Source organism: Euphorbia lathyris, chromosome 1, assembly GCF_963576675.1.
Source record: "Euphorbia lathyris chromosome 1, ddEupLath1.1, whole genome shotgun sequence".
NCBI lineage: Eukaryota > Viridiplantae > Streptophyta > Magnoliopsida > Malpighiales > Euphorbiaceae > Euphorbia > Euphorbia lathyris.
This window is the reverse complement of record NC_088910.1, coordinates 74,584,095-74,602,134: the sequence shown is the minus strand read 5'-3', so window position 1 is coordinate 74,602,134 and position 18,040 is coordinate 74,584,095. Positions and strand designations below refer to the sequence as shown.

The 18,040-nt window shown below is 37.0% G+C and overlaps 1 protein-coding gene across 2 annotated transcripts in view; it reads left to right on the top strand.

Moving 5' to 3' along the window:
* Positions 1-305: 305 nt before the first annotated feature.
* The window catches only part of LOC136202253 (uncharacterized), a 31,349-nt gene continuing 13,614 nt past the window's right edge, over positions 306-18,040 (top strand). Inside the window, exons 1-8 of one of the 2 annotated variants that reach the window (XM_065992773.1) lie at positions 306-484; positions 649-747; positions 2,054-2,241; positions 2,347-2,451; positions 9,769-9,869; positions 13,180-13,258; positions 14,798-14,809; positions 14,901-14,966. In XM_065992773.1, the coding sequence (XP_065848845.1) occupies positions 382-484; positions 649-747; positions 2,054-2,241; positions 2,347-2,451; positions 9,769-9,869; positions 13,180-13,258; positions 14,798-14,809; positions 14,901-14,966 (753 nt within the window). In that variant the 5' untranslated portion in view covers positions 306-381. The remainder of the gene's footprint in view (positions 485-648; positions 748-2,053; positions 2,242-2,346; positions 2,452-9,768; positions 9,870-13,179; positions 13,259-14,797; positions 14,810-14,900; positions 14,967-18,040) is intronic. The other variant, XM_065992766.1, reaches the window with a different exon arrangement.

Here is an 18,040-nt window from a genome sequence, read left to right as displayed (position 1 = left end):
ATATGAAACTAAATAATTTTAATTCTTAAAATTTTTCATTTTGAGATCATTATTAGATAAATTTGAAAAAGTCAAAATAATGCCGATAAATAGTTTGGGTACTTTAAATAAAAAGTTATAAAAAAGGTGCTTTTTATGGTTACTTTGTTTTTGACAAAGTAAACCTTACTTTGTTATTTTTACTATTGGATGATGGAGTATAAAATTTACCGTAAAAAAAAAAAAAACGTAATTTCGTCAAACATGAAAAAAAAAACTAAATGTGCATAAAAAAGAAAAAAAAGAAAAAGAAAAAACTAAATGCTAAACCCACAAAACCCAGCAGCCAGAGACAGAAGTGTATATTTCTCTGTTTTCTTGTTTCAGCTCGAATTCGAAGAGATGTATTTGAGGCAAGTAGCAGCGAACTTGTCAAGGAGGACCCTATTTCTCACTCAAACCATCAATACTTCTTATCATGGAATACCACCCAATTCACTCCCAAGTATGTAACTTTTTTCATTAACATTGTTTTGCCGAGATATTTTTATTTCATGAGTTATGTTCAGTCGTATGGACTGCTGATTAACTGGGTTTCATGAAATAAAATGTCATATGGTTGCTACTCTTTCCATACTATTCTTATCAGTCCTATTGCTTATATTTCAGTGAAGGCAAAAATTTCCGACAAATATGGTTCTGGAAATTCTGGTTCGAGAATAAATCAGAGAGATTCTTATCTGTGGACTATCGTTGCTGGACAAGCTGGTACATATGTTAGCATCCAGTTCTTGGTTTTTCAATCCCTGACTATGAAAATTACTTGGATTATTTTTTAGGGGTTTTTGAACTTGAATATGATGTTCTTTTTTAAAATGTATGATGCATATGCTTTCATATTAAACCATTCTGCTAGAAAAGGGAAATAATTTCATCTTGAACAGTTATTATGTTGGAGTTGCTTGATAATTCTTAGGATTTTAGTTGTAAATTTGAGTTTATACAAATTATAAGAATTTATTGTCTTTTGATCCATTCTCTACTGGCAAGAATTCAGTGTTTGTGTTTCTCTTTGTTTGGAGTTATAGGAGATAAGATCATTTTTCAGTATGTTCCTTTGATTAGAAAGAAACATTTATTTATTTATTTATTTTTTTTGTGAACAGAGTTGTGAGTGATCTAATTGAAGTGTGTCTTTGAGTTCTCCCCTTAACTGGCTTGTTATTACAGTCACAACCTCTTTTTTTTCAATGTACTTATCCAGTAATGTGTAGTGGGAATAAAACTTCTGTAAATAAGCAATTATCAATCTAAGGTTTGTTAGTAAGGGTGATTTTTCAGCACTAAGTTTTCTGTGTGTTGCAAGTACTGTAGTAAGCTAAAGTCATGGAGTGTCTATGGTAGTGATCTGTGTTGACAGTCATGTGCTTTAACAAATTATTTTACTAAAGCAGTCTACCGTTGGTCTTCTCCCTTGTCATTTTTTTTTTTGATCTGCTGGTACCAATTAACTATTTTGTTTTGGTTGATACTAGACTTTAGTTTATTATTAGGTTCATTCTTCAAAGATTTTTTTTTTTTTTTTATTATCTTCATTAGTATATTTGTTAAGTGTTTATGGGAGGAAGAATTGTTAGCTTGGATTCTGCTTATAATTAATGCCAAAATTTATCCTTTAATTGAGGTCCTTTTATCTCTTTGTCTTTTGTTAATTGTACATTGATCTTAGTACAGTACTCCATTTTCTATATTGCCAAGAGCTATAGATGATAATTAAATATTCTGCATAACTAATCATGTTCCTCCTCAGATTTTTAATGCAAAATAGATTATATTCTTTGATAGAGTTGATTTGGTGAGAGAAGGTTGGAGATAGTATTGCTCTCATTACTTAAAATATGCAACCAATGGGATAAACTCAAATAAAAGGAATATTGTGTCCATGTCTTTTATACCATTGTTTGTTTTATTGGAAGCAACATTATTTCTAAGTGTTTTTTTTCTTTTTGAGCCTATATCACCCGTAGTAATTAGCTAACATCTGTCATTGGCAACAAAACTGATGTTTTGCCAGCAATTATTCTTGGGATGTATGCCAATCCTGCATTCGCTCATGCATCAACAGAAAGTAGTACTGAAACTGAATTAGGAGGGGCTGACAAAATTGGATTACGCAAAATCGAAGATGGCTCTATAATATCAAATATACATACTAAAAAATGGAGAATATTTACTGATAGTGGGAGAGAATACTTCTTACAGGCAAGCTTATTTGACCATGTGCCTTGGGTTTCTCTTCGTTTTTTTCTTTAAATTTTTATGTGCTCTCTAGCTTTAAAATAAATTTAGCCACCACTTCCTTTGTAGGGAAAATTGGATCAAGCTGAGAAGTTCTTCATTTCTGCCATAGAAGAAGCCAAAGAAGGTTTTGGGAACAGAGATCCCCATGTTGCTTCTGCTTGCAACAACTTGGTGAGTATGAGATTTAAAAATATATTATTGGTTTTGTTCATGCTCTTTTAGTAAATTTTCTTACAGTCTATAACACTTGCAATAAACTTATGGTAGATACAAAGGGCACAAGTGGGGGACGCTGCCCTCAATATTTCCTTAATTACCATTTACCCAGATCAAATTAAAAAAAACCTTTAGAAGGCCAATAACGTAATACATAAAAATAATATATGTTGCATTTTATATTATAAATGGATGAAAAATTTCAAACTGAGTACATCCATGGGTTCACTTTTTCAAGAATTTAAGATAATTAATTAAGTTTTTATATTAACAAGCTCCTCTTATTATTTTAGTCTTAAATTTATCCATTTGGAGCTTGTTATTTAAATTAACATGGAGTTTGAAATGTGTTACTTCGAGATTTTAGCCTTCTTTTGATGGTTACCTCTGAAGCACGGACACGCCATAGACCCAACCTATCGCGTGTCGGATACGTATCCGATACGGAAACGGCCGGAAACGCCTGGGACACGGTGTCGGGGCCGTTTCCGTAATATCAGAAAGTTGGACACGCGTATCAGTGAAGGATACGCGTGTCCCAGAAAAAAAAACAAGTGATTCTTCAAATGTGAAAAAACAGCCGTTCAACTTCAATCATCGAGGTATGGATGATGTAGGTGTTCTTGAGTTTGCTGAACTCACTTTAGATGAACCGGAGCTAGAATCCCTACTTGTTGCTGAAGATAGAAATGAAAACATTGAAGAAATAAGTTTTTAATGTTAAGGAGGAAAGCTTTTATTATGTTTAGTTAAGAGTTCTATAATTTCGTTTACATGTATTTATTTAGTTATATTACAAAAAATCATATATAAAAATATATTTTTAATATTTATAAATGTGCCCCAATATTTTTAATATTTACACGTGTCCCCACGTATCCGTGTCCTGTGTTTTATAGAAATGACGTTTCCCGTATCCGTGTCCGTGTCGGATACCGTATCCGTATCCGTGTCCGGGCAACATAGATGGTTACACTTCCTAAGGAAACCATATATCTGATCCCAACTATTTGCGGTTGTGGCTTCCTTATTATTATTTTTGTTGTTTGAAGTAACTTGACACGACAGAATGGCTTAGGACAATTAGATCTCAACAGTCAGACCTAGAACAGGGAGATTCCAGTTCAAACAATAAAAGATAGTCGAGGTTAGAGAACTGTAGTTTGGGAAAACTCAATAATGTATTATTGGAACATTAGGTATTTATATACAAAGTGGTATAGATGCTAATAGGTCCCTGAACTAATATGCTAATAGGTCCCTAAACTAATATCTATATACAATTACATACATTACACTCCCCCTCAAGCTGGAGCATAGATATTTGACATGCCCAGCTTGTTACAGATGTAATTTACCCGAACCCCATTTAAGGCTTTGGTAAAAATGTCTCCAAGCTGTTCATTGGTGCCAATATAGGCTGTAGCAATGATGTTTTCTTCTAGCTTTTCACGAACAAAGTGACAATCTATTTCAATGTGCTTAGTACGTTCATGGAACACAGGATTGGAAGCAATATGAAGAGCTGCTTGATTATCACACCATAATTTTGCCGGAGTGGTGACGTTGAACCCAAGTTCGGAGAGGAGATGACGAATCCACATAATCTCACACACTAATTGAGACATCGCTCGATATTCAGATTCTGCACTGGAGCGAGAAACAACATGTTGCTTCTTGCTCTTCCAAGAAATTAAATTACCTCCAACAAAGACACAATAACCGGTAGTGGATCTCCTATCATCTTTGTCTCCTGCCCAATCTGCATCAGAGAAACACTCAATCTGGGTATGACCATAATTCTTGTAAAGTAAGCCTCGGCCAGGAGTTCCCTTTAAGTAGCATAAGATCTGTTCCAGTGCAGTCCAGTGATCAACAGTGGGAGATGACATAAACTGGCTAACAACACTGACAGAATAGGCAATATCCGGTCTAGTCACTGTAAGATAGTTTAACTTTCCAACCAAACGCCTATATCTTCCAGGGTCTTCAAAGGGCTCTCCTTCTGATGTGAGATGCGCATTCGGTGTCATAGGTGCACTGCATGGCTTAGCTCCAGATTTTCCAGTTTCGGACAACAAATCAAGAACATATTTTCTTTGAGACGGGAAAATTCCTTTCTTACTCCTTGACACTTCAATTCCTAAGAAGTACTTCAAAGCTCCTAGATCCTTGGTATGAAACTGACCATGGAGAAATGATTTCAAAGACGAGATTCCTGACATGTCACTGCCTGTAATAACAATATCGTCTACATAGACGACCAAGAGAATGATACCTGAAGCAGAATGTTTATAAAAAAACAGAGTGATCACACTTACACTTCTTCATCCCAAAAATCTCAATTGCTTGACTAAACTTTCCAAACCATGCTCGAGGACTTTGTTTCAACCCATATAGAGATTTGCGGAGACGACAAACTTTGCCATACTCCCCCTGAGCAACTAACCCTGGTGGTTGCTCCATGTAAACTTCTCTTGAAGGTCCCCATGTAGGAAAGCATTTTTGATATCTAACTGATGCAAGGGCCAATTAGAGTGAGCAGCTAGGGAGATAAAGAGACGAATAGAGCCCATTTTAGCCACTGGGGAGGTGTCAGAATAATCAACCCCATAAGTCTGAGCAAAGCCTTTTGCAACAAGGCGAGCCTTTAGTCGAGCAACAGAACCATCAGAGTTAACTTTCACAGCGAGTACCCAACGACATCCAACAGGTTTCTTACCAACAGGTACATGTACCAAGTCCCAAGTACCATTAGCATCCAAAGCATTCATTTCATCAATCATGGCGTGGCGCCAGCCCGGATGGGATAACGCCTCAGATACAGATTTAGGAGTAGTAGTAGAGTCAAGGGAAGCAACAAAAGACTGTGAAGGAGAAGATAAACGCTCATAGGAAACAAAAGCAGAAATAGGATGGGTGCAAGATCTTGTACCTTTACGAAGGGCAATGGGAAGTTCATCAGTGGTTTGGCTTGACTCAGGAGCAGGATCTGAAGGCGGAGCAGAAATTGGTACTGGATCAGAAGCAGGAGGTCTCTCACGTCGTGAATATACCTGAGTAATTGGTGGCTTAGAGGGACATCCATCCGAGACCTGGTGAACGTGATAGACCAGCTCATCATCAACATCAGTATCACCTGTGGAGATATCAGACGACATGGAAAAGAAGGGAAGATGTTCCATAAACGTGACATCAGAAGATACAAGATATTTATCAAGAGAAGGAGAAAAACAACGATACCCTTTTTGAAGACGAGAGTATCCAAGGAAGACACATTTAAGGGCTTTGGGGTCAAGTTTAGTGACTTGTGGACGAACATCTCGACCAAAGCAAGTACACCCAAAAATACGAGGTGACACAGGAAACACAGGTTTATGAGGAAAGAGAGTACCATACGGAGTCTCACCTTGTAACACGGAAGAAGGCATACGATTGATTAGAAAACATGCTGTAGAGACAGCATCAGCCCAAAAATGTTTAGGAACACGTGTTTGAAACAGAAGAGCTCTAGTAGTTTCAAGAAGATGACGATTCTTGCGTTCAGCAACACCATTTTGGGATGGTGTATCAACGCAGGAAGATTGATGGAGAATACCATTCTGGATCATGAAAGACTGAAATTGTCCAGAAAAGTATTCTTTCGCATTGTCACTTCGGAGTATATGAACAGAAACATTAAATTGTGTTTTAATCTCAGCACAAAAAGTAGTAAAATGAGTAAATAATTCAGAACGACTTTTCATTAAATATAACCAAGTAGTTCGAGAATAATCATCCACAAAAGTAACAAAATATCTGAAACCAGGTTTCGACACAACGGAACAAGGACCCCAAACATCAGAATGAACTAATTCAAATGGAAAACTGGACCTTTTATTGACTCGGGGAGGGGAAAACAAACGGTGATGTTTAGCAAACTGACACGACTCACAATCTAAACTAGATAAATCCTGAAACTGAGGACATAATTTCTTGAACACTGGTAGAGACGGATGTCCCAACCGACAATGTTCATCAAAAGGTGTGGATACACTAGAGAGAGCAACCAGTCTTCTAACAGTTGTATCCAAGACGTAGAGACCGCCAGCTTCCCGTCCACTACCAATAATCTGCTTCGTCATGAGATCCTGAAATAAGCAATGATCAGAGAAAAATGAGATAGAACAATTAAGTGAACGAGTAAGCTGACTCACAGAAATTAGATTGAATGTAAATCCAGGCACATTAAGAACAGAGGAGAGGGAAAGAGAAGAAGTTGGGTTAATAGTGCCAGAACCAATGACAGGGGAATGTGTACCATCAGCTAAAGCAACATGTGAAGGAAATTTTTTTATTATGAGAGGTGAACAATTCAGAATTACCTGTCACATGGTCTGTTGCACCAGAATCAATGACCCACTTTGAAGACGAAGAAATGAGGCACTTATTAGAATTACCTGAATCAGCAATAGCAGTGATAGGTGAAGTAGAATGCTGAGGAGCTAATGATTCTTGATACTTAGCATACTCATCTGCAGTAAGGGTGTAGGTCGGGCCAGAGGATGTAGCATCACTAGTGACAATGTGAGCAGACCGGTGCCTGTGCTGCCCCTTTGCCTTAAGTTTGGGACAAGTACGTGTGGTATGACCCGACTCATGACAGTAATAGCACTCAAAGACTCTGTTCCCTTCAGTTGGATATCTGGTGTCCCGGAAGACTCTGTTCCCTTCAGTTGGATATCTGGTATCCCGAGTACCACCCTTAGTCGGACCCTTATAAGAGCGGTCAGATGAAGGCTTGTGGCTGACTAGAGCACAGGAAGCAGGAACAACAGGAGTGGGTGACAGAACCAGCCCACTTCGCAAAACACGGCTAAGAGCTTCCTCAGCATCAGGAATGGTGGCACTAGAGAGAATCTGGGAAGTAACACCCTCAAAATCAGAACCAAGTCCACACAGATAGCGAAGAACAAACATTTGTTCCCGTTGAGCTTGCAACACTCTTATATCAGTACTCAAAGGCAGCAATTCATTCAACTGTTGAAAAATTTCCCTCAACTGCATATAGTAATCCTGAGCAGATTGACCCTGGCGATCAGTAGTATAGAAAGATTTATACGTATCGTATAAGCGAGACAAATTATCCTTCCCAGCATACATATTTTGCAGATAGTCCATAAGTTGTCTGACATACTCACAATGACGAACCAAACCAACAATAGACGCATCAATAGAGTTCTTAATACCCAAAAATAAACAGGCATCATCTGCCATCCAATCCTCATCATCTGTCTTAGGATCATCAGTTAAGTGACGGGTCTTCTTGATGCTACGCAAATAAATCTTAATTGTTTTAGACCAGTCTAAATAGTTGGAACCCGTCAATTTATGATCAGTAATCTTAGGAGAAACTGTCATAATGCTACTAACCACATTCTTACTAGATTCAACTTTCTTATCCTTGTCCTGAGCCATTTTAGCAAAGAAGAAACACAACCCAACAAGTTTCAGCAAAAAAGAAACACAAACAGGGACCAACCTTCACGGGTGCGAAAACAAAAGTTGCCGGAACACAAAATAAAGTGGACAGGGAGGCCGATCAGAGGGAGACGAAGCCAACGGTGTCGGTCGGAGTTGAATTGGTGGCCGGACGCGCCGTCACGCGCCGGCGCGTGGAGGAAGCTCGCCGGAGTTAAGTGGCGCGTGCGGTGCACTCGCCGGTCGGAATGATGCCGGACCGCCGCGAATCTGCCGATCTGGGGATGGGTAGACGGATGGGCTGGGAGGTGAGACTCGGTGGTGACTGGAAATATGTAAATCGGAAGAAGGTGGAACCCTAAATCAGTTTGCACACTAGGGCAAACACAAAAGAAAAACGCTGCACACTAGGGCAGGCTCTGATACCATGTAGTTTGGGAAAACTCAATAATGTATTATTGGAACATTAGGTATTTATATACAAAGTGGTATAGATGCTAATAGGTCCCTGAACTAATATGCTAATAGGTTCCTAAACTAATATCTATATACAATTACATACATTACAAGAACCTCTATAATGTGTTGAATAGAATGCAACCAATGACGTTATCTACCATCAGCAGCATTTGTGCTATTCATAATAAATCTTTATCCATGACGTAGAAGTAACTCTAACCAAAATAGAGGATACATTGAGTAAGAATCTTAGATTAAGATGGAAAGGAAACTAAACAAAAAGAAATACATAAAATACAAAACTAAATGAAATAAAGAAATTAAATAGAATTCCAAGTGATTTTTTTTTTTTGGCTTGGATGCTCCCAGATCAAGGAGGAAGGAAAGTGATAAAGCAGATGAAGTATAGAGAAAACTGTTAGCGGAAGTAAATCTTCTAGTTCTGAAATCGTGATGAATACCAACCATCCATGAGTATTTTATAGCCTATCTTGAAATGTGACTCTACGATCACAATTACCAAGGGAAGCAGCTATATCATGGATCGTGACGAGTACAACGATCTATATTACCTCTAGACCTGACTTTTCAAGCATATATGACCTCTCACACTGTCTATCCTGCCAGTCCTTGCTATTTTTCTAGTCTTATCCTATATCACAGTATAGTCTCCATGCCCTATTACTTCACTCCTTTATACATATCCTTTTTGCTACCAGTTTGTTTTACTTATGTGTTGGATCATGCCTGATGCGTTCCTAACAGTTTGCTTTAAATATGTGTTGGATCATGCCTAATGCATTTGGGACAGTTATTTATTATCATATTCTATGGGGGGTATAAGATGGATTATGACTTAAAATATTTGGAGATCGTTGTTACCATGTTTGCTAGATTATGCAATTGTGCAGTATCACAGTGTTTGAAGGGGTTGATTGCCCTTTTGCAAACTCATTGTGGGAGTTTGACAATTTGTGTTTATGTGCTTAAGCTTCTATTTTGATGGGCTACTGCGGATTTTTTGGGACTTATGTAACTGTAGTTCATAAAATTTTTCCTCAACTGTACCTGTTTTCTTGTTTACCTTCTTTTCTCCTGTTATCCTGACTATTTTATTAGGATTCCAGTATACTTAGGATCTTAACCCTTTGGCATTTTTCAAAGAACTTGTTTTTTTTATGAGATTTATAAAGAAATAACATTTTTCTGTTCAACATTGATAAGCCCCTGAGGATTAATTTTTAGTTTCAAGGAAGTTGTGGTCCATAGAAGTGATTTCTAGGAAGTATGTAACATGTAATGGAAAACCTCATATAAGTAAGAAGAACTAAATTGTTACTTGGTATATTTCAGGCTGAGCTGCATAGAGTAAGGAAGGCATTTGAGAAAGCAGAACCTTTGTATCTGGAGGCCATTAACATATTGGAGGAATCATTTGGTCCAGAGGATATACGGTATGACATTATGTTATGTGAAATAGGGAGAAATTAATTTTCAGTTTGAGTACTTATAACTACAATCATTTTTGATATATTTAACTTTTTAACAAAATATTTTGGTTTTTAAGTATCCATGTTTTTTATCGGGTCAGACGGTTAATTGGGAAAAATCTGAGGTGTTTTTTGGGAATCGGATTCGGATCAGCATTCAGCGCCAAAACAGACTTGTCGGCATATTGGGCATTCGGCGTGCGAGCTTACCTTTCAATTATCTTGGAGTTCCGCTCTTTGAGGGGCCCGAAGGCAAGGTTTTTGCAACCTTTAATGGATCGCTTTATTGCTAAATTCAATCTTTGGAAAGGGCAGGCGCTCTCTCTGTCGGGCAGACTCACTCTAATTAAATCTGCTTTAACGGGAGCTTTGATCCACTCATTCATGATTTACAGATGGCCTGCCTCGCTTATCACAAAAGTTGATAAAGCCCTCCGGAATTTTCTTTGGACGGGAAATAGGGATTAGCGGAAACTTTGCACTGTTTCCTGGAGTATCTGTTGTCAACCCTTACCGTGTGGTGGGTTGGGAATTAAAAACATGGGTATGTTTAATTCAACACTTCTTGGGAAGTTCAGTTGGGAACTTTTAAAAGGCGATGACTTCATCCCTAAGCTTCTGATTACTCGCTTTCACACGCATTCGGGCTTACCAAATCCATACATCTCAAACTCGTCGGTCTGGTCTTCCATGAGGAGGGTATATGAACAAATTAGAGAGGACATAGTGTGGTGGTTCGGAGACAACTCCCAGCTAAATTTCTGGACCGACTCGTGGATATCCCCGTCTGTCGCTAATCAGCTCGGCATTCCGCCTAAGAATCAGCGCACTCTATTTGAGCCGGTGCAAAATTACAGGCTGGATAACTCGTGGAATAACTTGGACCGGCTTCCCGAACACGTCCAGACTCGTATTCTTCGGGTTCAGGGTAATCGGGATGGAACCGACACTTGCATTTGGAAACATTCCATGTCGGGAGAACTTACGACAAAATCCCTGTACAGCTCGCTCTGCTCTGTTTCGCCGGCGGTGCCGTGGAATAGCTTCATCTGGAATGCATTTGTCCCTCCTCGTCGTTCATTTGCCTGCTGGCTGGTAATTCATGGTAAAATATCGGTTCAGGTTAATCTTGAGGTACGAGGCTTCTCTCTTGCTTCGAGATGTGCTTTGTGTAATTGCAATATCGAGACTTTGGATCACCTTTTTGTTACGTGTTGGATTGCGAGACGTCTTTGGGCGATGGTCTTTAATTACTTTGCTGTTACTCTCTGCTTTGTGACTACATTTGAGGCTTTATTTAATGTAATTAGAGCGGTTCGTTTCCGATCAAGGAAACGCAGCCTGTGGAACTTGGCGACGGTTACTACGGTTTGGTATATTTGGCATATCAGGAACCTGGCTGTGTTTGAAAACGAACTCCCTTCAATCCATGTTCTTCTGAACCGTCTCTTCTTCCTCTTCCACGAGCCTAAATGGACCTCCTCTTCAACGTCTCGGGTCAGGCCACCTCCGGAACCGGACTTCATTACGGTGCGCTGGATTCTGCCTCCGACAGGCTGGATTAAGGTAAACACCGACTGGGCTGCGGAGGGTGCTCCTGGCATCGCTGGTGCTGGCGGGATTTTTAGAAACGGAAGAGGTTTTGTAACGGGCTGTTTCGCCTTTCACATTGCCGAATCTTATGCTCATACGGTTGAGCTGATGGCGTTCGTCTTTGCTATTGAAGCTGACTGGGAAAGAGGTTGGCACAATTTGTGGATTGAATCTGACTCGGCATATGCGGTTAAGTTGCTAAGTGAAAAATCTACTGCGGTTCCATGGAGGATTAAGCAAGAATGGTTAAGTTGCTTATCGCGTTGCTCGTCTATGAACTGCAGAACCACTCATATCTACAGGGAAGGTAATCAAGCTGCGGATCGTCTTGCCTGTTTTGGCAAATCTGCGTTAGCGCTCCACTGGTGGCATTCTGCGCCTTATTTTTGTCAATCTCATGTTTTCGATGACCTTTGTAACGTTGCTCATATTCGTTTTCTTTAATTTTCTCCCTCTTTTGTAATTTTCTATTTTTTATTAATAATATTCTGGGTTGGTTAAGTGCGTTAGGGGTGCCAACCTTAGTTGGGATGTCTAACCTCTTAATCGCGTCCCAATCTTTCATTTAAAAAAAGTATCCATGTTTTTATATTGTTAAAAATCGATTTGTGAGAATTTCTCTCAACTTAAGCATGGGGATGGGGGCTGAATTACTGCAAGCTCAGATCTTCAATACTGCTCACCAGGATTAAATGGTCATAAAAGTTTGCTTTATGAGAGGGTAGCATATCTAGAATTGAGGGGTAAAGTTGAAGTACAGTGTTGGTAGAAATGTTGATGCGGAACAAAAAAGGGCGGCCATCCTCTGTAGTCTGTGGAGAAATCATGTGGGACATTTTGAAATCTGAGACGGCCGGACTAAAAAAAGCATTGTTTTTCCCTTTAACTAGATGCTTAGAGAGTATAGCAAGGTGCAGAATAATTTTTCCTTGGTCATCCAATCAGATGATGGAGATGGATTTAAGCAACTCTAACAAAAGGAAAAGAATAATATGTGACCGGTTGTAAACATTGAAGGCTTTTTCTTGTTCTACTTATTGGAATTCTGAACAGGAATTAGTAAAATTCCTAATAACGAGCAAAAACGCCAACTCATAAGAGTCCAGATTTAAATCACCAATTTTGAATTACATAATGTGGAATTATTCTTCCAAAACACCTAAAATTCAGAAAACTATATCATATTGGTGGTTATGTTCCATTTACCTTTTCTTTTATGGGCACCTATGGTAGGTAATGGAGGTATTTGGCCCCCAAGAAACCCCTAAATATATTACCTTTCCTGTGAAGTTGTCGTCACCAGATCTATCACTTGATGTTAGGAAAAGTTCTGTTGAAAATCACATAAGATCCGCACAAAAGCCTGAGGTGCCAGATAACTAGAATATCCTTTTCCATTGCTCCATGACAGCATGCCTAGCTGTTCTACAAGCAGTTCTCGGCTTTATTTTCTTCATAATCCAAATTTATCTCTGTACTACATATTTATCTTTGTTGTTGCTCTTCCAGTTTATGATCATTGTATTTCATACTACTTGCATTGCTTCAAGGACCTTATTTACAATTTCAATGAAAACTTTGCTTCAATCAGTGGCTTTTGGCTTTGTGTATAATTTTACAAAATCTTTGGTCCACCTTATTCATCATTCTTATTCATGCAAGCAGTCCTACTATCTTACAGTGTAGGGGCTGCCTTTCACAACCTTGGACTGTTTCATCTTGTGCGAAGGAAACTAGAAGAAGCTCGGAAATGCTACGAGGTAATGCTGTCATTGGATATATCAGTACCAGGCTCATATCTATCATGCACGTATAAATTGCGTGTATCTGTGTAGATTGTGGTTGTCTCATATTCTTTTAGATGATTCTCGTGTCTAATTGTAGAAGGCGATGTGGAGAGTGGCTGTAGATTTTGTGCATTCTTTGATTTACTTCCTTTTGCATAAAACAAGCTTGTGCCCATTTTTCTTTTTGTTGCCAGTGTTATCATCCATATGCCTTGCTAATTTGTAGAAATTCATTTTGCACTATGGAACTGATAGTATCACCTGCTTGAACCTCAGCAACAACAATATTATATATAAGTTTATCTTGCTTAAGAGCATGGTACTTGTTTCATTTCTCTGCTGTGTTCTACCTCATATGTCTCCACTGATCAAATATTTCATGGTAATTGAAAAGCTTTCCTTTTGAAATGGGTGACCACTGCCACTATTATAGGTAAAGGTGCAATTGAGTTTAAAAAACTATTAGATTGAATACAGTGAAATTAGTAGTATGCAAATCATTGTAAGCAAATCAATTGTAATATGTCAAAAAAAATTGGATATTATGCAATTATCTCCTTAATTTTTATAATAAGACAAAATATTATGCAGCTTACACAGGCATTTTATTCACAATTTGTATTGTATGATAAATTAATACACTGTAGGATGACGTTTAGTATTCTCATTTTGTAGTCATAGTGACTATTCTGTAAGAGAGCTATTTTCTGTATAAATCCTCTTTATTTTATTTTTTTAAGTTAAACATCACCAGAGTCGTCAGCATAAATTAAGGGGAAAAAGAGAACTTCTTGAGCTATATCTTAGTTTACCTCAACTGATAGATTATGCTAAAGAAGTATTAAATTCATAAAGGGTGTCCTTGATTATTGATTTTTGGGCATATTTGTAATTTTGAGGGCACTACCAAGTAATTGCATTTTCCTCATCTTTTTGTTCTAGAAAGAGAGACATTCTTTGTACAGGTTTTTTGCATTTGTACAGAAGCATTCGAAGTCACAAAGTTCTGAGAAAAAATAGCAAAAGAGTAAATATTAAAAAGTCTTACATCTTCTTAACAAAAAGTAATTTTAAATATTTTTATAGTTATCTCAAAACGCATAAGGTGTTGTAGAATTATAAAATTCATGGACTTGTGTAATAATGAAATTTTCATCACAAGTATGTATTTCCTTCTAAATTGAGACATTCTTTTACAACCAAAGCATCTGAAGTGACATAGTTCTTAATACAAAAAACAAAAAAATGTACTTTTCCTTTGTTTTGTGAGTCTTGTTATCAATTTGATCAATTCAAGATAGAAAACTCCTCGGAATGTATATTATGCTGTAAATCCATAGCATTCTGGATAAGTGAACATCTGGAGTTGGAATTGCTGTTTATAAAGCTTATATATGTGCAATTGTTCGTTTAGATCCAAACATATCTTTGTACGACTAACATATTTTTTGCTGTTTTTGTTGAGAGCTTGTGCTAATCCTTTTTCCTTTGGACCTGATTTTTCTTTGGCAGCGTGCTTTAAAGGTATGAAGACAGCTATCCTTTTCTATTGTCCGAGTGAATTAACTTTGCAACTCAGCTTCTTACCTGGAACTTTTACCTTTTCATTTTTCAGATAAAACGGCGTGTCCTTGGACTTGGCCATACAGATTATGCTGATACTATGTATCATCTTGGAACAGTAAAGTTCTTTGCTATTTTATCGTTTGTATTATAACTGCTTGCTGTTATGTTATCAAGGTTCATTTTTATGGTAGCTATACCTCATTTTATGATACGGAATGGCAAGAGAAACAGATAGAAAGCAAAAGAGACTAGAACAAGAAATTGATGCAATTTGAATTCATAAATGGAATTGGAACCCAACTCCAATTTGGAGGCAAAGTTGGTTTGTACATTCACCCGTGCCTTGAAAAAACGATGAAAATAGACAGGAAATAAAATAATTGAAGATCATGTAAATATATTAAAATCCTATTGAGCTTCAACAATAAAATCCTTAATATAATATTGATCTCCATCCCTTAAATAATTCAGTTCACAATATTTTGTTGTTCCTTCTCGTATCATAGATAAAAAGAACTTGGCTCTGGAGGATGTTATTGTTGGTCCAAACACCAGGGATGAGGATCAACAAAATGAAACCCTCTTCAGAAAGCCATATTGCATTAGACTTGAGACAACTTTTCATTCTTAGTACGAACTGCAAAGTCTCTCAAAGGACATGAACCTACATAGGTCCTCGACTTTTACAAGGCATGAAATTCTCAGCGATTTCCTACATATTCTTTGTTTCACTTGGTGAATAAATTTGATAAATTCTTATTAGCTGATTGATCAATAGGTATGAAAAGGTTAAGGGTAAATTACTATTTGCCTTCTGAGTTGAGACCATATCATCCTAACTACTTCATCTCTGTTTGAAAAGTGACCTAAACTTTTTCTGCATTTTTATTTCATCATGAGTCCCTTAATTTGGTTTTCCTTTTAGTTAGTCACACTCAAATTATTGTTAAACACTGAAAATATGATTATCATTCCATATGTGCCCTTTACTTTAAAATATATAATATGCGGAAAAATACTGTTTCTCTCTCTCTCTCTCTCTCTCTACCCAAGCCCTAACTCTTTGACTGTACTGCTAACAAGTTCTACTACCTTTGTTGTTACCAGGGAATGAGGCTTTTCAGGAACAATTTCTTTTCTTTTTATTACATTGTTTTCTTTTACTTTCTTTCCCCTCCCATTTGTCTTTCTTTTGTCTCTTACATTCAATATCTTATGTGGTACTCCCTCCGGTCCATATTATTTGTCACATTTGACAAAAACACACATATTAAGAAAATGATTAGTTTGCATTAAATTTATGTAAAATGGACTAGAATACCCTTACTAATTAAGCATCTGAAATTGAAACCATATCCTGCCATAAAGAGAGACCCTTGGACTATTTTTATCTTTAACAATGAAAAATGATTAAATGCTGCCATTTGTTTGCACATTTTTAGAGGAGTCATTTAAAAACTGAATTCTCAAATTATGGAGAGCATTTTCACACGTATGTTTACTTGTTTAGTAAGTATGCCAAAATACAATCACTCCAAAAAAAATTCATGAAGATTCATTTTTATTTTTCAAATTTTCAACAAAAATTTCATTCTTCCGCCAAAGTTTCCCACCAAAATTTTCATTCCCACCAAAATTTTTATTCTAAAATTATGAAATATTGGTGCCTATATAAGAACTAGTCCAGCCAAAAAAATCATTATGGACACAAGTAAAAATCACGAAATGCCTATATAGAAATTGATAACTTTAACCCTTCATATTCCTACGTTTTTCTATGTCTAAAATTAAAGATATTGTTCTTGAAATACTACCCAAAAAGCTGAATGAGTTATGTTGGAGTAATTAGTGCTTAAACCATTATTAGGGGTAAAATAGGAAAAATTCACATAGAAAACCTAAACTGACAAATAATATGGAACAAGAAAATTTTTCTCTCACTGACAAATAATATGGACCGGAGGGAGTATTTTAAGATGGATTTCCAATGCGCATGCATCTTTCGACGGAAATGATACTCTCTCTGTTCTTTTTTATATATTGGTTAAGCTTGTTCATCAAGACCAATGAAGTATTAATTAGACTATTAAAATGATTGCCCTTAACACTTATCTCCTAAAACTCTAATTTCTATGCCAAAATTCTCTTTCTTCATAATTATCATGGCTTATTACATGATTGTTTGTATTAATACTAAATCTCTCCCTTACTATAAATACAGGCAAATTTGAGAAAAAATTGCCAAAAGTACATAGGTAATATAAAATGTCACATAAAAATGAACAAATTGATAAACCATAAAAGACGTATAAAAAAGAATGGAGGGAGAAGATCTTAAACAGATTCTCATTTTTTCAAGTGTAAACTATTGCTACATTACGTGTCTTGATATCAAGTGCATTTTCTTTGAGGATTTAGATTAATTTCTGTGAATGGTCCTTGTAGATTTTAGAATCCTCTCTGCTAAAATAAAATATATACTCCCTAATCTGCTGGGTTCTTTCACTTCTCTCTACAAGATGATAGATTCTTGTTTTTCCATCCAACTTCTAGCTTTAATTCTTTTATTTGCCAATTGCATATGTTACTGAAATTACAAAGGAACGATTATAAATATATAAAGAAGCAGAGTGGTGGCTTGCCCAAAATATTTGCATTCAGTTTGTGTCGATCAAACAGAAAAGAAAGTCAATTTTCTCTTGATTTTATCAATATTTTTTTTTGTATTGTTTTCTTTTTTCTTTTTCTTTTAGTTATATTTCTTTTCTGGACTTTGATCCACATTTTGGTTAGTTAGAAGTGAACGATTTATGTGATAGTCAAGCAATTTTGAAATGGATCATGTGACTCGTTTGTAGACCCACCTAGAGTCAAAGAAGCATATTTTGAATTCAATAAAAAAAAAGGGCGGCCCGGTCGCACTACGCGTCCCCGCTGAGCGAGGGTCCGGGGAGGGGTCCCACCACAAGGGTGTACTGGGGCAAACCTTCCCCTGCCAATTTATTTGGCAAGAGGCCGCTCCTAAGACTCGAACCCGTGACCTCTTGGTCACACGACAACAAAATAAATATGTTTTATATGATTTAACATCCCTTGTAAAAGCACTATATATTTAATTTGACAAGACATCAAGGGTCACTTTGTTCGCTTTTAAAATAGAAGAGACAAACTATTATGACCTGAACTAGG